At 42.1% G+C, this 23,737-nt stretch overlaps 1 protein-coding gene across 2 annotated transcripts in view; it reads right to left on the bottom strand.

Annotated features, from left to right (window-relative positions):
* The window catches only part of DSCAML1 (DS cell adhesion molecule like 1), a 262,572-nt gene extending 241,136 nt beyond the window's left edge, over positions 1-21,436 (bottom strand). For both annotated transcript variants that reach the window (XM_018562869.1, XM_018562871.1), the window contains exon 1: positions 21,282-21,436. In XM_018562869.1, coding sequence (XP_018418371.1) covers positions 21,282-21,324 — 43 coding nt within the window. In that variant the 5' untranslated portion in view covers positions 21,325-21,436. The remainder of the gene's footprint in view (positions 1-21,281) is intronic.
* Between the last annotated feature and the right edge of the window lie 2,301 nt (positions 21,437-23,737).

Below are 23,737 nucleotides of genomic sequence, written 5' to 3'. Positions count from 1 at the left end.
GAAGGACCGTCTCCCACAACTGCTCCATTCCATTTGACAGCCGTCCTAAAAGCGAATGATCCACCTACCATAGGTGAGTACATCACTTATCCCTCTCACCAAGCCTCACCACATTTATTGCGCCAGGTAGTGGCACTTCCGTTCTCCAATTTTGTCTTCCTCTAGTACACCTGTTGGACACCACGGTCCGAACACCACAGAAGCTGCACACCTGCAGAGCAAAAAGTCGCTCCCTTTTCACTAAGATTTCAAATCCCCAACCCACAACCCCCCCCCTCCTCTAAACTCTCTCCTTCAAATTCATTCACGAACGTGGTACCCACCAAGTACCACCACTCATCCCACCTTTTTTCGAGCGCCACACATGGGGTAAAAAAAACTCTCTAAATTTTTCATTTACCTTTGTCATCAGCAGAGCATTGCTGGGAAAAGTAATCTGTAATCTCAGGAGATCTCAGTGAAGTGGATTGAACAGAAATATGAACAATTATAAAATACTTTATTATTTCATAATAAAGTAATTATAAAATAATTTCTTTGTGTTTATTTGATTCCTATTCAAGAGAATTACTTTATATATAGTCAATATAGGCACAGAGGCAATTTTTTTAAACATTTTCTAATGGTGGTGTGCCTCGTGATTTTTTTCATGAAAAAAGTGTGCCTTTGCACAAAAAAGGTTGAAAAACACTGCCCTATTCTCATGGCTAGTTACATGTGTCAGAAATCAAGGAAGTAATAGGAGAGCTGGTCTGCCCTTAGTAAACATGGCCACAGTCAGAAGACTGGGGAAGAAAAGATAAATAAGGTATGCAAAGAATACACAGCCTGCAATTATCTAGAAGTATCTGTTTAGAAATGTTTAGTAATGACAATCTACAAAGGTGTGTTTGTTGTTATTTTAAAGATATGGGTAAAGGTCCTCTTTAAGCCCAATGTTTTTGATGTTATTGCCTGGTTGTATATTTATCTGCATATAACAAACCTTTATAGTATTGTAGAAGAGCAAAGCAACAGGTTTGCTTTAATGCTCCAATCCCCATCAAATTATTCTCACATTTCCCTTTCCTCACACCTAACCAGAAGCAGGGAAAGGAATATCTGTATAAGTTCAAGTTTGAGTTTACAGTGGGCTGAGGACTCTTTCCTTGTCCCCATGTGACAGCACTAAGCCAATCACCAAGCACCATCAACGTTACATGCAAGGAAGAGGAGTAAATCACATGCTCCTCCATATCTGGAAATGCAAGGTAATGTTTTGCTCCCAATGGCTGAGAGAGAAATGGGGGGAGTGAAGTAAGGTACTGCTGGAGAAGGGGGGCATTCAAACAAATGTGTTGATATGCCCTACATGTGATGAGGAACTAGCAATTTGAGCAACAGTATAGGAAAAGTTATCAATAAGACAACTAGTTTAGCACACGGACCTCCCAGAAGAACTTCATAGAATCCTATCGCACTCCTGACCGGATACAACCCAAAGCATCGGGTGGGTGCTGTAATGACTGCAGGTGCCACTGCAAAACAAGTACAAATCCAAAAATAGTCACCAGCACACCAAAGCATAGTCTGTCAATTCTTCTTTATTGACAAAAGAAAGGTATGTCACAATTTGTATCAACGTTTCTGAACCATTTCAGTCCCTTCTTTAGGCAAGAGACGCTGCAGTGGATCAAGAAGTGGGGAACTTAGGTGAGTAAAAAAGCTCTACACACCCTCTCCACGCTCCAGCGACCTTCTCTGCTACCAGTTCTCATTCAAACAACTTCCTGTGAGGAGAATGCTGCATTTGCTTGGGCCAAGTTATAAATGCCTTCTGTAGTACAGGTGAAGTTCCAACACCCATATTTACGATTGCATGGGATACTGTAAAAAGAGCAAAGGTACCTTTTTCATGATAAGCCTCATCTGGTAAGGGGAAGCAGTACAAAAGTAAACACAATGCTTGTATAATAATGATTTTAATATTTGCCAAGGTCTCTTATGGAAACTTTCAGAACACATGAAATATAAGTGTGTTTCAGATGACACAGATTTGATTTAAAAAAACCCTGTTCTTTGACCATACAAAGTAATAGTTAAAACATTATAAGGTACCGTAGGAAGGCCGTACTCATCTTCCCTGCACTCTCCTGTCACCCCTTTGTTGAAACCTACACAGTGCTCAGCAAGCTCCTCCTCATTGTCAGGGCTCAGGCCCAGTGATTGGCTGCTGCAGCCAAGGGCAGTGTTCTGTGTTCCCCCAAATTCCGGGTGTACCAGATATTTATTGGTGCTCCATGGGCATATCAGAGCAGCAGGGAACACAGGGAACATATGAACAGACTGCCTACGGTGTCTCCTGTAATGTGAACCTGTTATTTTGCCTATTATGGGAAATGAAGAAGCTCACCTAAATTATATTGACAGTAAAAACTTTTGTATTGCAAAGAGTAGGCAATGTTAATACACCTGCAATTTTTTTTTAGGGTGGAGGTGTTCCCTACCGTTCCTGTGGGGATGTGAGGAAAATGCCCTCTTAGACAGCCGTCACCAGATCAAATGTCCCCATTGGAAGATTTTCCCTGTATTCCTTTTCTGGTGGCATCTTAAAAAGTTCGATTTTCCATCACTTTCAGTCACAGTGGCAATGGTCACCAGGGCAAATATACAGTAGCGCAAAAGTACCCCAAACCTGTAACCACTTTATCCAAAAATCTGCTTGAAATTCACTTTAATTAGATCTAATCCAAATCACTAAAATCTCATATAATGTTTAACGTGTTTATTACATTTTTAATATTTTTAGATCTGCAACTTTTGTTCAAATAATAGCGGATGACCCTGCCATGAAGATCCTAGTTTAGATAGTTCCTGCTATAGGTGACAATGCCCTGTCCTTGTCTCCCAAATGTTCTCCCATGCTGTCACATGTACTTCCAGTGGAGATTTGAAGCAGCCATGCCCACACATATTGCACAGACATGGCCCATCGTTGTGTCTGAAAAAGGCTGCAGGAAATCAGCACTGCTGAGATGCAAAACAGATATATTTTTTTAGTTTTGGATAGAGTGATGAGGGATTAGAACACCTGTCAAGTTTGCATTGCTCTCTGTGCCCCTCTCTAATTATCCAGATTATCACTAAATTGAAAGAAAATCCCAAATTTTGAGTTGTCATCAGAAAAGGAATAGATAGCAACTTTTCCAATTTCGACACTAGTTGTGGTGACCCTGGTGACCACCAGGGATATCCCTCACTTTGGAGGGATGTCCTCTTGTGTCTATCAGAAAGGAAGTAAAGGGAAATCTACCCAATAGGACACAGATGGAAAACAAATGCTGGCATGGATTGTAACCCTCCCAAAACTTTCTTCAGTTCTACTAACTCCATGAATTAGTGCAGGCTCCACACCATTGTGTGTGTTAGATTGTGCTGTATAATGGAGAGTGGATAGCGATATCCACACTCTATTATAAACGAGCCCCTAAATGTCACGTCGTTAGGCTTTGCATCTTCTTTTACTGCCAGTCAATTTTCTACATTTATAGTATTTCCTCACCGGACTTAAAAAAAAAAAAAGTTTAACTTTTTTTATTTTACTGGCTTTTAAGCTTTCCCCTCCAGCAGGGATATTCTGTAATATAGCGCATACAAAATCTCTGACTAAATATAAAACCTTTTAAATAAATGCTTGAAATTTCAGGATGATCATTTATAAACTAAACTTTATCCGGCACAACCCTGCATCTACACATTTGTTTCACTGCATTATGCAAAATAGCTGCATCATCATTTGTATTGAAAGACGGGAGTATTTGCCACCAAATAAGTTGGAGGCTGACACCCTGTTCCTCTCTGAACTGATCTTTTCATGTAATAATAAAATGGCATTTGAGTTAAGTTTTGAAACTACTGTAAACAGTACAAAGTTAGTGTTTTACCCTAAACAGCAAGCCTATGTTTATTGAGTGCAATCTGTATAACCGCGACATTAAACAAGCCTATGACAAGGTATAAGTGACTTATACCCTACAAACACTGAACATTTTTGTCTAAATAAGAGTAACATAGTAAAGAGAACTTGCAATACAGAAAGCTGGGACAACTGACTTCAAAATATGCTATGTCCTCTGCCTTTAAGCCATCATTGTAACTTACTGTGGTGAACTACCAGTGACCCATAACAGGTTTGTGTGTCTAATGTAATGTTGGGACCAATTTGTTATGGATCGAACTGAGCCATGTTAGTTTTAGAGAAACTCCAGGAAAATGGAAATATATATGGAAATCATCTGATCCACCAAAATATGTGTAGTTTTGTTTGGCCACTTGTGATCTAAGAACCACTACCAGGCAGAATGTCTAGGTCATTGACCTCAATGTTTTCCACTGCAGTTGAGCAATACAGCTTGTTCACCAGCCTGTCGATTGGACATTGAGAAGCAGCAGCACATCGATCATGTTTTCCCTCTTTTCTTTTCATTCATTTTTATGAAATGAAAGGTGACAGCAGTGTGCAATGTACAGAACCGGACTCACATTCTTGACCCTAGTCCTACAAGTCTGTGCCCAATTATGCAGGGCATTACAGGTGGCTTAAAAAAACATAACCAGGTATTTATGGTATTTAAATGTAAACATGTTTTTAATGAAATACATAACTGGATTAAACTGTGTTTTTTATATCTGCCTGTATTCAGAGAAAGTATGTCTTCTGTTTCTTAACTCTCTCCAATTGCCACTAGTAGGTATATTGCTGTGCTCCAGCATTGCAATGTATGGATCTCCAACACTTTGATTTGGCTTTGAGAGCAAATGTATTACAGTTTAAACAGTTCTCCCAATCTGTTCATTTGACTGTGGATTCTTAGGACGGGAAATTGTATGCAGAAAATCATAGGTTGTGGTAAACCTTTCAAATTCTATTGAAGCAAACTGAGGGCCATTGTCTGATAAAGACTCTTCTGGAATTCCATATCTAGGAAAAATAGCTTTCAACTTCTCAGTGATAGCAGGTATCAAAGTATATTCTAAAGGTTTGCTTTCGAAAAAATCTGCTTCAATAGTCCATGACCACAATATAGTTTGCATTGTTTAGCACAAAAAGCTCCATCAAATAGTTGCTCTCAAAGGCAAAGCAAAGTAGAGGAGATCCACTGCCAAGTTGGCGTACAGAAACACACCTATATAGGATCATCAGCTCAGCTACTTATAAGCCAGTAAATGTGCTCCAGTCTGCCTAAGACAAGCAACCAATTAAAACCAGGGCCTGTTCCATCTGCCATAATCAGACAAAAACAGAAAACTAAGCAACAAATCAAGCTAAGTACAACAGGACTGCAAGTCTACATGAAGAAGATCAAGTCATAATGCAACTGCGTTTGAGAAGCAAAATGCCAACCTATGTAACTTTAAAGTTACAAGCTCCCAGATTTTACTTGGTGCCAACTAAGATACAAATACTGCTGCTTCAATTTGAAGTAGATGAGGACTATAGCCTAAAGAGACCCTGTTACCTTGCCTATTGTCTCCCTTATACTCATCCTGAGATCCTCTGCCGGGACTTTCTCTGTCACAGCCACGGCAAAATAGCGTTGGAGCTTTCAGAGGTGATGTCAACCACTCCAACACGTGACAGTGATCTGGCCTAGCGAATGGCCACTGGGCCCAAAAACTGCATCATGGTAGGAGGCATCAACAGAAGAAAGAGTGGTGGGGAAGTGCTATACAGGTGAGTATAACTGGCTCAGGGATGGGCGTTAGGCTGAGCTGTACACTCAAAGATCAAATTCTACCAATGCATCCCTCTATGTATGATGATTAATAATAACATAGACATGTCAGGTGTAAAATGCTGTGACTTTGAAATACTTACACTTGCAGAGCATTCACTTCCTGCTTTGAAATGGCAATTTACTTCAGCAATCCACACTGGTATTTTCTTGTCATTAGCAGAGCATTGCTGTGAAATCTGCAATCTCACGAGATCTCAGGGAAAGGCATTTTCCTCCGCTGAGATGATGTGCATGGCCACGTGTCCTAGTCACATGTGCCGAATATCAAGAAAGTAATAGGAGAGCTGGTAATATGCCCTTAGTAAACATGGCCACTTTTAGAAGACTGGGCAAGAAAAGAGAAATAAGTTATGCAAAGAATACAAATCCTGCAATTATCTAGAAGTATGTGTTTGTAGATTGTCATTGCTAAACATTTCTTAAGGTGTGTTTGTTGTTATTTTAAAGATATGGGTAAAGGTCCACTTTAAACTTACCCTGTCAGTTTTTCCTGACTGGGCAAGGTTAAAAAGTCTTTTTTTTTATGGTTGGGTGACACCTTTACAATTTTAGCATGTTTTGCGGTAACACACACAGTACTAGATGGCACTGCAAGGGAAAAGTGGGAATGCCGCTTAGGTGAAGGCAGCAGATGCACCAGTCCCACAATTGTACCATCAGACACCAATTTTACAAACTCCCAATACAGTGGTGACATGTTAAAGCAACATATTCAAAATCTGGTAAAGTAGTTAGAGCCAACCTTTAGGCAGGTATACCCAGATAGCAAGGATAACTTGCTACAAACTTGTGGCAGGGTGAAATTTTAATTTTTGTTAACCTACTGCACATATTCCTGGGAAGTTGTAGACTTGCAGAACACGCGCAGCACAAGTTCTAGTTGACACTTTTTGAATTTGTAGCAAATTTGCTTGGCAAGTCTACAGCTAGAGTCCTGCAGGTCTTAACAAGAGCTCTGCAAGCTCGCTGGTCTGTAGACTTGCAATGCAGACTTGTGCAACGGAATTGTGTAGCTTGGCAAGTCTGCAATAGTTTAGCAAGTCATTTTCAAACTTGCAGCTCAATTGCTTGCTATCTGGGTATAAGTCAAAATTAATTAAGCTATGTTTTCAAAAATACATCATTAAGGCCTTGTTCACACCATGTCAGTTGAGCTGGGGGTTTTTTATGTCAACAGTTTAGGTACTAAATTTGACTTGGCATCAGCCTCTTGTGGTCTACTATACAGTATGTGTAGCAGAGCTCAGAGAGGGGGAGGGAAAATCAGCACAATGAGCCAGTCAGGTGTGCCCGTGATGATAGGAGTAGAGAGCAGAGTGACCGGAAGATAAGTTTATCCGTCTGCTGTTTTTCCTTTCACTGTAGATATTACTGTGTTCTATCCTGGTGACAATGGTTTTACCAGGAGAACGTAAGAAATAATTTCCAACAACAACAAAGAGAGAAAAGAAAATGCTTTTTTGTAGAGTAGGGAAAGGCTAGAGTGTCAGACATCTTTCTGATCTTTGTCCTTGAACAAGGCACTAAGGCAGAGGAAATCTCTATAACATATAGCCCTGGATAGCAGTAAAATATTTAAAAGGGGTTTTAATCCCTCCCCACTGTATCAAAAAAAAAAAAAAGTTTGGCTGAATTTACACTGCAATAATAACCTAAAATACTGTATGTGCGCACTAGAAACACACTACATTTCTCCTGTAAGTGCTGACATACACCTTGAGATAGCAAGCATAACTCCTGTGTCATGACTGTCTCCTGATGACAAGCACAATAAAACGTTAAAATAATCTCTGGCAGGAAACTCCCATCACTCTAAACACCTTACATTGTTTAAATCCAAGATGGTGCAGAACCCGGCGAATGGTTGTAGAGCAGCAGAATGCAGTAGGACAACACTGAGTTCACAGCTGGGTGAGTATGTTTTGTAAAGATAACCCTGCATAACAGGTAATAGGGGATCAGAGACGTATCTACAAAAAATTGCACCCCTTGCATCCTGACCTGCTCCTGGCAACCAGTGAAGTCACTGGCTGCCAGAAGCTGGGCGGGACGTTGGCAAGGGACATACACATCTCTCTGCCAGGCTCCTAGCAACCAGAGGAGGCGGGGAGATGTGCATGCAGACAGAACACTCCCAGGTTGCTAGGAGCGGGACAGGGAGATGTGTAGGGGCTATTCAAATCACCCTTTCCAGCCCTTAGCAATCTGAAATGCTCTGGCCAGCATCCTGGCAACCAGTGACATCAATGGTTGCCAGGTCCGGGCAGGACACCAGCCAGAGTGTTTCGTCTGCATACACATCTCCCCGCCTCCTCTGGTTGCTAAGAGCCAGACAGAGAGATGTGAATGCCCCTTATAAAATTTCCCACCCAGCTCTTAGCATGTGCTGCGCTGTAATGCACGGCATTGTGGTACCGTGCGTTCCAGTGCGGGCGATCACACTGTGGGTGGGAGGCGCGTTTGGGGTGCCATTAAAATTAATTTAACATCAACGCACCTACCGCAGCAGAATTTATAAGGCCGAAACCGAAAATGACTTTTTTCCCACCTTTTATAATTTATTTTTAATAATTGTATTGTTAAAATAGCTTTAGCCAGGGAATGACAGCTGCCAGTGGCAAGATTCCGCAGACGGCAGCTGAATACAAATACAGAATATAGTGGGCTGGTGCAATAGCCAGCCTGCTATTGGCCATTTTTAAATTGCAATAGCGAATAGCAGGCTTGCTATTGTACCCGTCTGCTGCTTGCTGTGCCCTCCTCTCAGCGTGGAGGAGAGAGCTAGGGGATCCAACCAACTAAATGATAATGAGAATAGTTGGCAACTATTCTCACTATCGATTAGTTGGTTGCAGCCCTAATCTAAAATACTCATGTTAGCAAATTCCAATCAATCATATTGGTACATTCAAAGCAACAGCAAAAAATGCCTATTAGCAAATTAAGTCATACTAGTGCCCCGAACTCTTAGGATTTATTTAACCAGTTCACATTGGTAAACCCAAACAAGCAGTCTTGTGCATTATTGCATTATAAAATAAATCCTCTCGGAAAAAAAGATTTACTGGTAAAATGGTTAAAGTTCATTTAAAGGCTAAGTTTTTTATTTGAGATTAAAAAGTACCCTCTAATACAAATCTCTCTGTTCAATAAAAAAAAGAACGTTTTTAGGCTTCTAAATCTTGCTGGAAAGCCAATTTCCACATACATACCAGTTATTACAAGGTAAAGTTGGAGGGTTTCATGGACCCCAATTCCCAACTGACCACAAACTCCAGCAGTGCTGTCAATTTCATTCAGAGCTAGCCATGACCAGCTTTTGACTGGCAAACCAGTTCCCTGGTCCCCAATCTGCAGCTTTGGTATTTATTGTGCAGTTTTAAATCCACAAAAGCTGCTAGTCAGTGTTTTCCTTGGCAATGTACTTTACTAAGAGACAGTGATGGAAAGATTCATACAACTGGCTTCTGCAACACTTGAGGCCCAAACATTGAGTGAGTTGACTACCACTAAGGGTGCCCACACACCTTACGATAATCGTACGATAATCGCGGGAAATCCCGCGATCGTACGATTATCGTAAGGTGTGTGGAAGCCGTGCGATCTCTACCACTGTAAGGTCGCACGACTTTTAACTTACGAACTTGTTCGAAAACCCGCCGAGCATCGTACGATGTTCGGCGGGTGTGTAGCATGTTCGTAAGATAAAAGCCGGACGGGCCGGTGTGCGCAAGTGCACACTGCCCGTTCGGTATTGCGGTCATCGGAAGCCCGCACCCCAGGGGGCGTGGCTTGCGATCATCGCAAGGACGATCTGCCTGTCCAAGATGGGCAGATCGTACGTTTTTTTAAGTACCTTACAACCATCGCAAGACAAAAGTCTTGCGATGGTTGTAAGGTGTGTGCCCAGCATTAGTCAGAGACTGGTTAATCAGCGTTGACAACACTATTAGACGCAACCACCACTGCCATCATCATGTACTCCTTTATGCCAATCTGGTATAACGGACACATGGGTGACAATGCTACAGTGATTTCACAATTACAAGCAGAGCATTATTCTCCTATGAAATTAAATGGAAAACCAATGTTTCTAGTGGGAAGATCAACAAAGCATGTTATTAGACACTGCAGGGAGGCTCTGGAGAAACAGAAAGGGTAGTGTTACCGATGCTGGCAGCCTATTTGACATTCAGTTTTGTACTTTGACCATACTTTTCAAAATGTATTAACATACACGAAAGCATTCCTTAAAGCAAAGATTGGTAAATTCACATTATTAAAATAACATTTAGCAGTTTCCAAAATGTTTGCATCACCAAATTTAAACTATTTCATATGATGTGATAGCCTTTGCCAACAAGGTTTGGTGCTAGCCAAGTAGCCATTTTTGCAGTACTTTATCCCAAGCCTGGCCAACAAGTTTGACAGCGGGCACATGATGCAAAGTCTTTTATTGATGTCAATAGCAATAGAATATATCCCTTGGCTTCCTAAATATTGCATTAAAGTAAACCCGTTGCTATAGTTATGATTGCAACTAAAGCCATACTTGTAAAAGAAATCTGTACATACTTACTCTCTCTGCTGCCCATGCCACTGAACTCTGCTCCAATGCAGAGTTATCTTCTGCTTATGTCCACAGGGAAATGGACACTTCCAACAATGTTGGAACACCTCCTAGTTCCCCCACAGGTCTCAATGGTTCCTCTTGCTGACCTCCACATTACTATAATTTCCTTTAAAGCGTGGAGGTCAATAGGAGGAAACAATAAGAGCTGTGGGAGACCTAGGAGAGCGTTATATCAATCCTTGTCTTACTCTTTAGTGAGTTACTGACCTGGACCCAATGAAGTGTTGTCATCTGATATGCACAAACCCGTTCCAGGTCAGTGGCCCACCAACTAGTGAAGGAAGGATCAGCATGACAGCGCATTTATTAATCAAGTCAGCAATGGCAGTTCCCATACTTCTATTTTCACAGTTACCATCAATTGGTCATAACCCTCTTTGCGATTTCTGAATTGTACCTGTAATCGCAATTCAAAACAATTTGCAATTGTACCTAGTAAGGTAGTACAAAAAGCAATGCCAATGTGCAAAGTGCAGTAACCCACAGCAACAAATAAGACTGCAGTCTACTGAAATCAGATTAGTAGATCATGGAATCATTCAGCTGGCTGCTGTCAGTAACTACAATTTGCCATTTGGTGTGTGTCTTCCTGAATAAGCCTATTAAAGCATAAATGGAAGCCTTGCACTCTTTTTCTGGTTATAGTCCTGCCCTCCCTCCCCATGTGCTATGATTTTAACAGATGTTTTCCTTAAAATGTCTTGAATACCCTTTTTTCTAACTGAATTTGCATTGTAGTGCACTGCAGTGCGGTTGCATTGTCTGCTCCTATAATGGTGTGTTAAGCAGTATTCAAAAAAGGTGGCGCTTCGGCGCACAAGAGTTTGTGCATTACTGTGTGTTGCAGCAATGTGCGGTAAAAGAAGTGTTTTACTACACATTGCTCCAACACAAAAATGACCCCTATAGTCAAAACATCAGCTATGTATACAATTCTCCAAATGCCTTGTTGTTGTAGAGTATTACTAATAGTGTTCTATTCTGAGAACTCATCAGCCAACGGTACAAAAACACTTAATACTAGGGATGCACCTATATCATTTTTCAAGACCAAGTACAAGTAGTTCCCCTCAGGTACTTGGCGATACCAATTACCAATACTTTTTCTTAAAGGAACATGTGACTTTTTTTAAAAAAACAATACAAACTAATGATTTTATGGCAGTTTCTTTATAATTATGAAGAACTGTAACTCAATCCTTGATTATACAGCAATGGAGAATGGCAAGCGGCTATAGAAGAGTACACATCTCAGCAATTGATGATTATTCAGCAACAGAGAATGGTAACCAGAAATCATTGATTGCTGAGATTTGAAGTCCTCTATAGCAGGTTGCCATTCTCCATTGCTGTATAATCACTGATTATACAGCAATGGAGAATGGCAACCAGTAACAGAGGACTACAGTTCCCATCAATCCATGATTAAGCAGCAATTATACAGGGCTGTGTGTGGTCTCACCAGGGTTTGGTTGCAGATCTCACCAGGGCTGCATACAGATCTTACCAGGGCTAGGTGTGGGACTCACCAGGGCTGTGTTTGGGACTCACCAGGGCTGCATTTGGGTCTCACCAGGGCCGCATTTGGGTCTCACCAGGGCTGCGTTTTGGTCTCACCAGGGCTGCGTTTATCTCACCAGGGCTGCATTTGGGTCTCACCAGGGCTACGCTTGGGACTCACCAAGGCTGCGTGCAGATCTCACCATGGTTGCATGAAGATCTCACCAGGGCTGCTTGTAGATTTCACCAGGGCTGCGTTTGGGTCTCACCAGGGCTGTGTGCAGATCTCATCCGGTCTGCGTTTTGGTCTCACCAGGGCTGCGTTTGGGACTCACCAGGATTGTGTGCAGATCTCACCAGGGCTGCATTTTGGACTCACCAGGGCTGTGTTTGGGTCTTACCAGGGATGCGTTTGGGACCCACCAGGGCTGCGTGCAGATTTTAGCAGGCCTGCGTTTGGGTCTCACCAGGGCTCTGCAGGTGGGTGCCAGGCTGAACAAGTGGGATCCGGGCTCGTGCCCGCTTCGGAGCTGTACAGGCAAGTGTGGGGCTGTCCTGTGCTGTGACGGCGCCGGGAAGTAGGAGGAGGCAATGTATGGCCAGACCGGCACTGTCAAAGACAGCTGCCTGATGACCCCAGCAGGCTGCCTGAGGTCCACAGCATGCGCGGGACCACAGGCAGCTGAACGTGTTTAAAAATTTTAAAGGGCTGGTAATGACAAGTGCTCGTGAAAATGCCCTGTATCGGCCCCAATACCAATACTAGTATCAGTATCAGGACATCCCTACTAAATACCTTGTGTAATAGAAGAATACCAAGTTAGAAAATCTCACTCTGTAAAGCATCCATCTACAGATACTTTGTTGATCATGGTCCCTATAAGAATATGCACTGTAATATTATTTTTAAATAGACCACAACTTACTTAAAGTGTATGTAAACCCTAACAATTAACTTCTCCTATTTCTTCCATTTTGGTCTGCAAAATATACCATTGAAAGCTTTTTGTTATATATGTTCAATAAGTACAAAAACATACTGGCCGATCCTATCGTAAATCTAGGGAGCTCCTAATTTCCTGTAGACTCTGCAATGTTATCTCTGTGAACTACAGAACCCCTCCCTCTATGTTATAAAAAGGAGAAGCCTCTCCATAAGAATAAATCAACATTCTTCTGGAGCAGAACATGACCAGGGGACTTCTGTAGAGGTGGCTGTATAACTATTAAGCAAATATAAGACTTGGGGGGTGGCCAAGAGCTGACAAGCATACTACCAACATCAGCAGACATTTTTGCACTTATCAAATAGAATAACATTTTTAGTGGTATATTTGAAGATTAAGTTTTGGCTAACACCTTATTGGGGTATTATCTAGGTACCAATAAACAACTTTCTAATAGTGTGCGCCCCATGGGTGGCAGCTGCTTCTTTCATGCAAAATGTTACTTACATGCAGCCTCTGCCAGTGATGTCACCGCTGAACTTCCAGCAAACTGACAGTTGGGGCTGGAGAGCAGCGATCACAGCTCTGCAGCTCCTCCAATCACAAAATGTCTTGTATTCTTTTCAAAGAATATAAGGAGTTCTATGATTGGACAAGGGGAGATTATGATGTTCATATTCCCCTTGTCCAATCACAGAATGCCCTGTTTTCTTTTTATAAACAATACAATACTTTTTACTGAATGGAGGAGCTGCAGAATGAGTGACCCGCTGTGATCGCTGTGCTTCAGAGATTGTCAGTTTCACGACTAGACCTTTAGAGGTGACATCATTGTCAGAGGCTGCATGTAAGTAATATATTTCAAGAAAGAAGCAGCAGCTACCAGTGGGGCACTCATCAGTAGAGGTACTATTTTGATACCTAGCTAATGGCCCAGTATAGTGTTAGCCCACATTTAGCTTTAAAAGGCCAAATGGGATTGAATAAAAAAAGTTTATTGTATATACACTTTAAAAGATACCTGTACTAACAGTACCGTCAGGGGCATCCCTAGCCTTTTCGCTGCCTGAGGCGGTGGGGGTGGGGTGCTGGTGGCACATGCTATAAGGAAGGGGGGTGGGGGGGAGGTTTCTGCATCAGAGCAGGATGCCGGACAGAGCGCACCAGGTTGCCAAGATCTGGCGGGGAGATGTGTATGGCCCTTACTCATCTCCCTGCCCGGCTCTTAGCAAACTGGGATGCTCTTGCTGGAAAGAGTGTGGCAGATACATTGTGCAGTAGAGCCGCCATGGCTGGAAAGTGTGTGGCAGATACATTGTGCAGTAGAGCCGCCATGCCGCTCTGCCTGCCGCCCCTATGTGACCCAAAGGGAAGCCACCTGTGGCAACGGCCACATGCTGCCTCATTATAGGGACATCCCTGAGTACTATTATTTCTATCAAAGACATACAATGATATACCTATCAAAGACATACAACATACAGATATATACAGTACCTATCAAACACATACATGTCCCATCAATAAAAACAGCTTTTTGTTTTGGATGAACTTATTTGAGGTGGCTTTTTTTTTCACCTGACATAGTTATGTACCTAAGTAGTAAGCATAATGCTTTATTCCATAAAAGCTATTAAGAATGAGGATAAGAGATACTGCTGTTTGAACACAGTAGAGACAACACTGCCATAAACCACTGATCATCCAGATTGTGAGCCTGAAGGATGACAACAATCAAAAAACTACCGAGGCTTACTATTATACAATGCAAACAGTCCTAGAAATGGAACCTCCATAGATACACCACTTAGGTGGACATAAAGCCAACCATTAGTTGGATTCTTTTTTCCAAGACTTGAATGTTGGATTCTATAGTAGGTGAATTCTGCCTTGGAACAAAGAGAAATGTAATGGCGTCAAATAGGAATTTTGCAGTTCTTCATAGTGTACATATATCCCACACAAGGAACCTGTAGTAAGTACCATATCACTGACCATGCAAAAAAGTCATATATTGATCCCTTATAAAGCTCTAACTTATCCAAGAAAGACATACAATATACAGTATTGCCCTATTAAAAACTGAACAGTGTTATCAAGATTTTGCTTGGTCTTTTCTTTGTTTTAATACAAGACCATGCCCATCATACAATGAACATGCACAAACACAAAATATCCAGCTACATAAATCTACATCCTTAGATTTCATTTTCAATAACCTAATTGATTCTAAAAAAAAAACAACAAAAAACACTTATGCAAAAGCAAAACAGATAAACCTAGCTGTTCGGTTAGATGATAAACCCCCATCACCCACCCTTCTGCATCTATCCCCCCGCCTTTCTGCATCTTATTTCTGTCGCCAACATTAACATAAACAAATGAAGTGCAAAAAAACCCAACCCCTGCATCGCACAGCTATGTCTCTGTCTGCCTTAACCCCTCCGCTGCCTTTATGTGTGTTATCAGATCTCAGCATTGAACGTGGCCTGGAAAAAAAGACATCTTCATAGATTTAGCAAAACATATCATTTGGAATTCTCATATCATTCCATACATAATATTGCCATATTCCTCGCTGGCTGAAAGCCCCTCATTAAAGCATCCTCAGCCTGGCTGCCTGTAGTAGCTAAATTCAACTATCTTTTTACCCCTTGCCCAGTAGAGGGGAAAAGGTGCTGTAGGGCAAAATGATTCATTTCAGTTGAGAACATTTGCTGTTTTTGTCAAAGAGTCTGCATAAACGTTACGGCTGGCAAACCAAGTGTCTCATTTGCAATTCCGGGGGGAAAAAAAAAGAACACTTTAACATTGAAAGAATGATACACACAAGGGGAGATAGTGTGTGCAGAATTTGTAGTGTATCCATCAAAAAAAAGTCCCTGGTCCTCTTTGGAGGCATGGAGTGATGGGAACTGAAAAATGTAATTCTGCATCTTTTACTTCCAGAAGGGGAGGGGGTATTCCCCCAAATGGGGTTCTGTTTCTAAACAGCAGCACGGATGATCTTGTGTATTTGTATACGCTTCAATACATCTGTATGTGATCAGGCGAGAGCATCTCTTAAAATCTGTGATGGCTTCTTATGATAAAATGCATGGCAAGGCAAATTAAGACAAATGTCTGCATCCTCCTCCCCCTTCCATCAGCTGTGGAAAGGGTTAATGAGCTGTAGATGCAAGAATAATTATCAGCAGCACACAGCTTGCTCACAGCATATCTTGCAAAAAAAAAAAAGAAATTGAGTAGGAAAGAATTCTACCCCGATTCTTCGCTATTTTTGTACATCTAGCGAGCAGAGGAGCAAAGAATGAGTTAATTGAGCTAATTAGGAGACAATAAATTGTGTCCCTAGCAGTGGGCCGGTAGCCTTGGACAGCTAAAGAGTCTGTAAGAGCCCTAGAGGTCTGACCTAGTGATTAATGGGGAGTTCAGGGTCTATCCCAGAAGGCACAGGTTACAGTAAGAAGGAGGGGTCATCGAGGAGCATAAAACCACCCCAAGCAGAACAGAACATACAGGCAGCCTGGTGCACTCAAACCACACAGGAACACAGAAATGACCACAAACATATTTAAATAAGTATGTAAAATGTTGCAGAATATGTCAGCGCTGTGCAAACATAATATATAATAATTAAGCACATAACATTTATACATTCACTTAGATTCAAACCCTATGTATAATTGGAAGCAAAATATTTATGTACAGTACTATTTAGCACTTGTATTGTCACGTGTGTTAATAAAAACATGGCTTTGTAAATGTAAACACAAAACACACACTACAAACACAAATGTATACAAAGCTATAAAAAAATAGACATAAGGTTTACCATAATGTAGTATTTAATCAATAATATTATAGTATCTAACCAATTAGGTTTTTAGCATAATATATTCCTATGCATGCATATTTTTGTGTGCATAATAGATAAATACATTGTCACAAGAGCAAATATGCCCACATGCATGTATCCGTATGAATATGTTATGTTAGCATGTTAATGATTCTAACACATAAATGCATATATACAGAAAATAATAATATATGCGCATACACTATTATTTTAAGGTTCTATGTGGACTAAAATTTGTTTTATTTACTTTACAAATGTTAAACTTGAAGAAATAGAAGACTCTTTCTAGGAATCAAGTGTGAATTTTTAGACCATTTAACCATGACACAATAAAAGGCCAAGAAACTAAAATACAGTACATGCCGACAAGTTGCGATGGGCAGGATGGCATCATTTAAAATGCAAACCGACAGCTTTAAAGCTATACTGAGGTTCTATTATAGATTATGGATTTGACTGTAAAGGTGTCTGAAGCAAATGAACATTCCATTCCACCAATGAAGTACCTGGGCTTTACCTATACGTTTGTCTACAGGTCCAGACTTGCCCCATATCAGTATCCCTTTTCTCTCTCACCTTGCCTGTTTACACTGCACTCCTGGCAACACAAATGGACTTTCTCCTTGTTGTTAAAAGACAGCAAACAAAGAAAGGAAGCTAAGCAGGCTGCATATGTATACACAACATGTAGAAAGAACACAGCTTCCTTGATTCACATTCTTTGATATAATGCATCATTTCCAACCAAGTCAAACACAGCTCTGTGAGAAGTGCCTGGCAAGGGCTGTTCAGCATGTCATGGACACCATTGCGGACATTGTTCTACACATTAGACTATGTACGGTGGAAATAAGCATGAATAATGTTCATAATTGTAGACCGAACGCTTTTTATACCGAACGCTTTTTATGTCTAATAATGTATATTTTGTATTTTCAAATAACTTTTCATAGGCAACTGCTTAGGTGGTCATTGGTCAGGCCAATGTTACTCTGCGACCATAGTTGTGAGGACTGCAAGCACTAGAAATGAGCAGATCTCTCTGCAAGAGGGACAGGCAGTGAAACATACCCCCACCCTCACTCGAATCAAGCCAGTTGGACCCTCCAATATATTCTTCTATGACCAGGCTTTAAAAATCGACGTGGCGCATTTCTTTTTAAATCTTGATCCCTTACAGTGAAAGAAATGATTGATCATCAAGGAATAATCAGCATTTGGTAGCAAGCATTTTCAATCATGAACCCAAATGAATGTGGGACAATTTTCTGCTAGCATTGTGCTACTACAGAAGAGGTTGTGTCCAGAACACTACCTTAGGATTTAAGCAAAAATCCTAAACGCTGTGCTACAACCTTAAGAAATTCACACTTCAAAGGTTCAATAAAAGCAATGATATCTAATGGCTGATAGAACGATTACTAAATTGAGACACATTCCATGTAGGAATCTGTGAACACGACACATGTTAATGGCAATTTCACTAGATGCAGACATTTTTTGTTAGCTGGCCATGCAAAATCGAAATTCTGATAGTCCATGATGAAATGTGCTACCTGCAATGGGTGGAAATGACTGGCACTTGATTTACAAAGTGATAGAGTGCAGTTGAGACTGCATAGCTCCCTGCAAATTTTTTATTATAAATAGATCTTCGAGCTTTTTAGACCAGCCTTGAATCGCACCAATGCACAAGAAAGGAACACAAGCCATTTGTCTTCCTGGGGACTTCATAAAAGGACCGATCTATGCAACAACTACCATTAACACAATGAAATCCTTATGTAATTACTAGTATTGACACCAAGCCAAGGTTACAGCATAAGGCTCTACTTTGGCCTGTGTAGCAGACAATATAGGATAACTAGGATATCCTACAGAAATTAGGAAATATAGGTTCACTGCTGTACCCTATAGAAATGAGGCAATATAGGTTCACTGGCGTATCTTATAGAAATGAGGCAATATCGGTTCACTGGGGTATCCTGTATACACAAGGCAATATAGGTTTATTGCCGTATTCTTAAGAAGTCAGGCAATATACAGTAGATTCACTGGGGTATTCTTCAGAAATTAGGCAATATAGGTTTATTGGGGTATCTCACAGAAATTGGACAATATATGTACACTGCTGTATTCTTCAGAAATTAGGCAATATACATTCACTGGGTTATCTCCCGTAAATAAGGCAACACAGTTTACATAGGGTTCTACAGAAATTAGGCAATGTAGGTACGGTATACTGGGATATCCTTCAGAAATTAGGCAATATATATCCTTAGTGGGGTATCCTCCAGAAATGAGGCAATATAGGTTAGCTGGGGGATCTACAGAAATGAGGCGATATAGGTTGACTAGGATAACCTACAGAAATATGGCAATGTATGATAAGTGGGGTATCCTACACAAATGAGGCAATATAGGTTAACTGGGGGAACTACGGAAATGAGGCAATATAGGTTCCCTGGGGGGATCCAATAGAAATAAGGCAATATAGGTTAACTGGGGTATCCTACAGAAATGAGAAATATAAGTTCCCTTGGGTGTTCTACAGAGATGGGGTTAGTATATGATTACTGGGCTATCCTACAGAAATGAGGCAGTACAATTAATGGGGTAACCTACAGAAATGAGGCAATATTGTTTACTGGGGTAGGGAACATGAAACAATGTGTGTTCACAATAAGGCAATATAAGTTCACTGGGGTAGCCTTTAGAAATATGGAAATAATAATTCACTGGGGTATCATAAAAAAGGGGCAATATAAGTTTACAGATGTATTTTTTTTAGAAATTAGGCAATATAGGCTCACTGAGGTATTCTTCAGAAATGAAGCATTATAAGATTACTTTGGTAAACTAGATAGAATGGATGGAATTGTATTGTAATTGTGCTGTTTCCCCATGTTTTGGAAAGTACTGCACAAACTGCCAGCGCCAAGTTTATGGGGGTATCCTATAGAATTGAAGTAACATAGGTTCACTAAGGTATCATATAGAAAGGAGTCAATACACTGTAGGTTTACTGGGGTATCTACAGAATTGAGGTAACACGGGTTAATTGAGGTATTGCGTAGAAAGGAGACATTGCATAGAAAGGAGACAATATACTGTAGGTTTACTGGGGTATCTACAGAATTGAGGCAAGATATGTTCATTGAGGGATTGTATAGAAATGAGACAATATAGGTTCATAGAGTATCTACAGAAATGAGGAACTAAAAGTTAACTTGAGCACCTACGGAAATGAAGCAATTGAAGAAAACTAGAGAATCTGAGGCTATAGATTCACTGGCATATCCTACAAAAACAAGGTTATAAAAATTCACTGGTTTATCTTCCAGATAAGAGGCAATATAGGTTCACTGGGGTACCCTACAGAAAAGAGCTCTCAGCTCACACATTATTCCATGTAAAGTGTTCTGCAACATTTTAATGCTCTGCACTTCAGTGATCTGCTCTTGACAAAAATAGATGTTGTGGACCCAGCAATACACTGCAGCCAGCAAGAGGAATAATAAATGCAGAAGTTTGCAGCGTTTCCAAAGTCTCAGTTCACTTGAGAAGGGCACCGGTGCATATCATGTACTATGTCATATCAAGCTCCTCAACCTACAACGGTATCAGTGACAATATGATCTAGTGTACTTTGCATACAACCCCCCAGACTGGCAGCTGCTATTCTAGTCTCACTAGGGATGGCAGTATACTGATCATGTATTCTATGCAGACCGGTGTGAACTTGGCATCCAGGTGTACAGGGGTACAAAGGGCACCTCCTCCTCTTCACCCAGGGAAGGCTCTTATAGAATGCTCCATACTGATGGCATCTGGAGCAGTGCTACCCTCTTACAAAATGGCAAATGCATACAAATAGCCTGCAACTTAAATCACAGCTGGTCTTATATAATGACGCTGAAAAGGATGTCATTCTATTCTCAACAGCACCTTATTTTCGGATATCTTCCAATTTGACAATAGATGTCTATATATTTTACAAGCCTACTCAAAGACTGGACATTACCCCTTCTTTCCCAAACAGTGGACTGACAACCAGTATGCAGTGCCAAAACCCAAGTGGGCACAACGGAGCAGTTAGTTGGGACATGTAGACATGTATATGCATTGCACACATGAATGCAGCCTTGCATGATCCATCCCCTACATGGTGGAAAGTATCTGCACAGTTCAGCACCTGACACCACCAACACATTTGTTAAACAAAAGAGAAGCAAATCTAATGAGAGGGAAGACAGGAATAGCATGAGCTGTCAATGGGCATCGCTGAAAACCTGAGCCGTCTATGAATTGGTCTGGCTCCAAAAATCAGAAAGTCACCCACGATCGCTGCGATCATCAGTGGGGGGAACTATGACAATCACACAGTCACATCCACATCTAAAGTCAAAGGGCGAACTCAGCTGCGCTCCGGTCCATCGCAGGGGTCTGCGCTTCGCAAGTGGCAGGTAACAGGTAGCTGCGCTGGCCAGGCTGCTGATCATCATCATTCCAATAGAGAATACAATCAGGGAGAGTGCATAGTGTCACCTACACACTCAACTCACCTTTCTGCACTGAACACAGCAGGAAGAGAGTTACCAGCAACATTCCATACAGAGAGGGGATATGCCGGGGTGTGAATCCCTCATCAGATCCCGAGCTGTCCCTCCTCACTCAGCTCTCAGTAGCCCTCAGTGCTCCTGATCCAGCTCCTCCTCGCATGTCATCAGTAAGGGTGGGAACAGGACTGCCACTCCCAGACCTCATCTACACGGGGACTCATCCTGCTTCCAGGCTCAACTTAGCTATTTCCATCTACCAGGCTTCTTATTTCTTTTTTTTTGATTCAGGGAGAGACCCTCATTAAAGGCATATTCCACTTTTTGCAAACCTGTAATAAATACACCTGTATTGCAAACAAGAAAAAAAAATGTGCATTGATTCATTTTTTGTGCATTGGAGCCTGCAAAGGATTGTGACCGCGATCAGTGAAGCATGGGTGCAATGCATGGGTTTCTGCAGACAGTTCCTACAGTCCAAGGTGTGTAGTTAGGGTTGTCACCTTTTCTTCAAGAGAAACCCGAACACTCTAGCGCCGTGCGCAGCAATTTTCATTTTGGGAGAATATAGATGAGAGAGCGAGGAGAGGCAGCCAGGGGAGTGGAAGGAGTAAAGAGACTGGCTACAGAGGACTACAAATAACAGCAATACATTATACAGCAATACAAAATAATATGAAGCTACATACTCTGTACTCTTCTGGGTTGGCACTCTGATGGCTCCAGGTGGCCTGGTGGCCTGTGTGCGCTCTCAGGTGGGCTGTGCTGGCTCTCAGATGGGCTGTGCAACACTCAGGTGGGCTGTACGACACTCAAGTGAGCTGTGCGACTATCAGGTAGGCTGTGCGAGACTCAGGTGGGCTGTGCGACACTCAGGTGGGCTGTGCGACACTCAGGAGCACGGTGCGACTCTCAGGTGGGCTGTGCAACTCTCAGGTGGGCTGTGCAACACTCAGGTGAGCTGTGTGACACTCAGGAGGGCGGTGCGACACTCAGGAGGACTGTGCGACACTCAGGTGGGCTGTGCGACTCTCAAGTGGGCTGTGCAACACTCAGGTGGGCTGTGCGACTCTCAGGTGGGCTGTGCGACTCTCAGGTGGGCTGTGCGACACTCAGGTGGGCTGTGCAACACTCAGGTGGGCTGTGCGACTCTCAGGTGGGCTGTGCGACTCTCAGGTGGGCTGTGCGACACTCAGGTGGGCTGTGCAACACTCAGGTGGGCTGTGCGACTCTCAGGTGGGCTGTGCGACTCTCAGGTGGGCTGTGCAACACTCATGAGGGTGGTGCGACATTAAGGTGGGCTGTGCAACACTCAGGAGGACAGTGCGACTATCAAGTGGGCTGTGCGACTCTCAGGGCTGTCTGGGCTATGGTGTCTCACCAGGGTTCCATAGGCGGGCAGCATGGTGTCAGGGAGCTGGAGGAGGAGAAGGAGGAGCCATCACAGATGCAGCTGCCTAGGTCCTCGGCAAGCGCGATCTCGGGCAGCCGCGTCGGCCTGAATCCCAAGATCCAATTTCAGGCTGATGCGGCTGCCCAAGATAGCGCTTGCCAAGGACCTCAGCAACCGCATCTGTCAGAAAATGTAAACTGCTGGTGTGCACTGAGTGTCTTGTGTCCGGGTGTCCTCTGACTGAACACCCGGACACAAGACTCTAAAAACGGACTGTCCGGGTGAAAACCGGACGGGTGGCAACCCTATCTGTAGTGTGGTTGGGACTATCTGTTATGGAGCAAGAAAAAGTTATCAATGGACTACAAGAACAGTGACGTCACTACACTTGTACTCCATTGAGAACTATGAGTCCCTGTACCATAGTGACAGGCATGACTTGTCCTTGTTTCATGCCCAGAGCCTAGGAATGAATCTGTGAATGAATAAATTAATGAATGACATGGTTGTGAGTTGCCTGTGAGGTCACTGCACTTGTACTCCGTTGAGAACTATGAGTCCCTCTACCGCAATGGCAGGCAGGACTTGTCCTTGTTTCATGCACAGAGCCTAGTGAATCTGTGTATCTGTGAATGATAAATGAATGAATGACATGGTTGTGAGTTGCCTGTGAGGTCCAGGGATTTATGACTGATTATAATATGGAAAGTTGCAATATATACAGTATTGACTGAAAATACAATCTATCAGAAATGATGCGCTGAAAATGAATCAATGAATCAATCAGTAGTACAGTATCGGTAGTCTGAGGCTCCATTCACACATGAGCGATTTTCCATGCGTATTCGGCCGTACGAAACATAAACATAAAAAACAATGCATTGAAATGTGCAATGTTCAGACTATTGCAGCGTCCTGCAAAATAGTCCAAGAGCAATTTTATGGCTGGATTTCAGACGTTCCGATTACAGCAATAGCCACAAATTTGCGGAATCTGCGCGTATGTTAATGTGTGCGCGGTTTTCCACACGGAAAACACTACCATTATGTGGAATGGAGCCTAATGGTA

This window comes from Nanorana parkeri, unplaced genomic scaffold, assembly GCF_000935625.1.
Source record: "Nanorana parkeri isolate BGI_ZX_2015 unplaced genomic scaffold, ASM93562v1 scaffold608, whole genome shotgun sequence".
In the NCBI taxonomy this organism is placed as follows: domain Eukaryota; kingdom Metazoa; phylum Chordata; class Amphibia; order Anura; family Dicroglossidae; genus Nanorana; species Nanorana parkeri.
The sequence above is the reverse complement of the archived record's forward strand: the minus strand, read 5'-3'. Positions and strand labels throughout refer to the sequence as shown.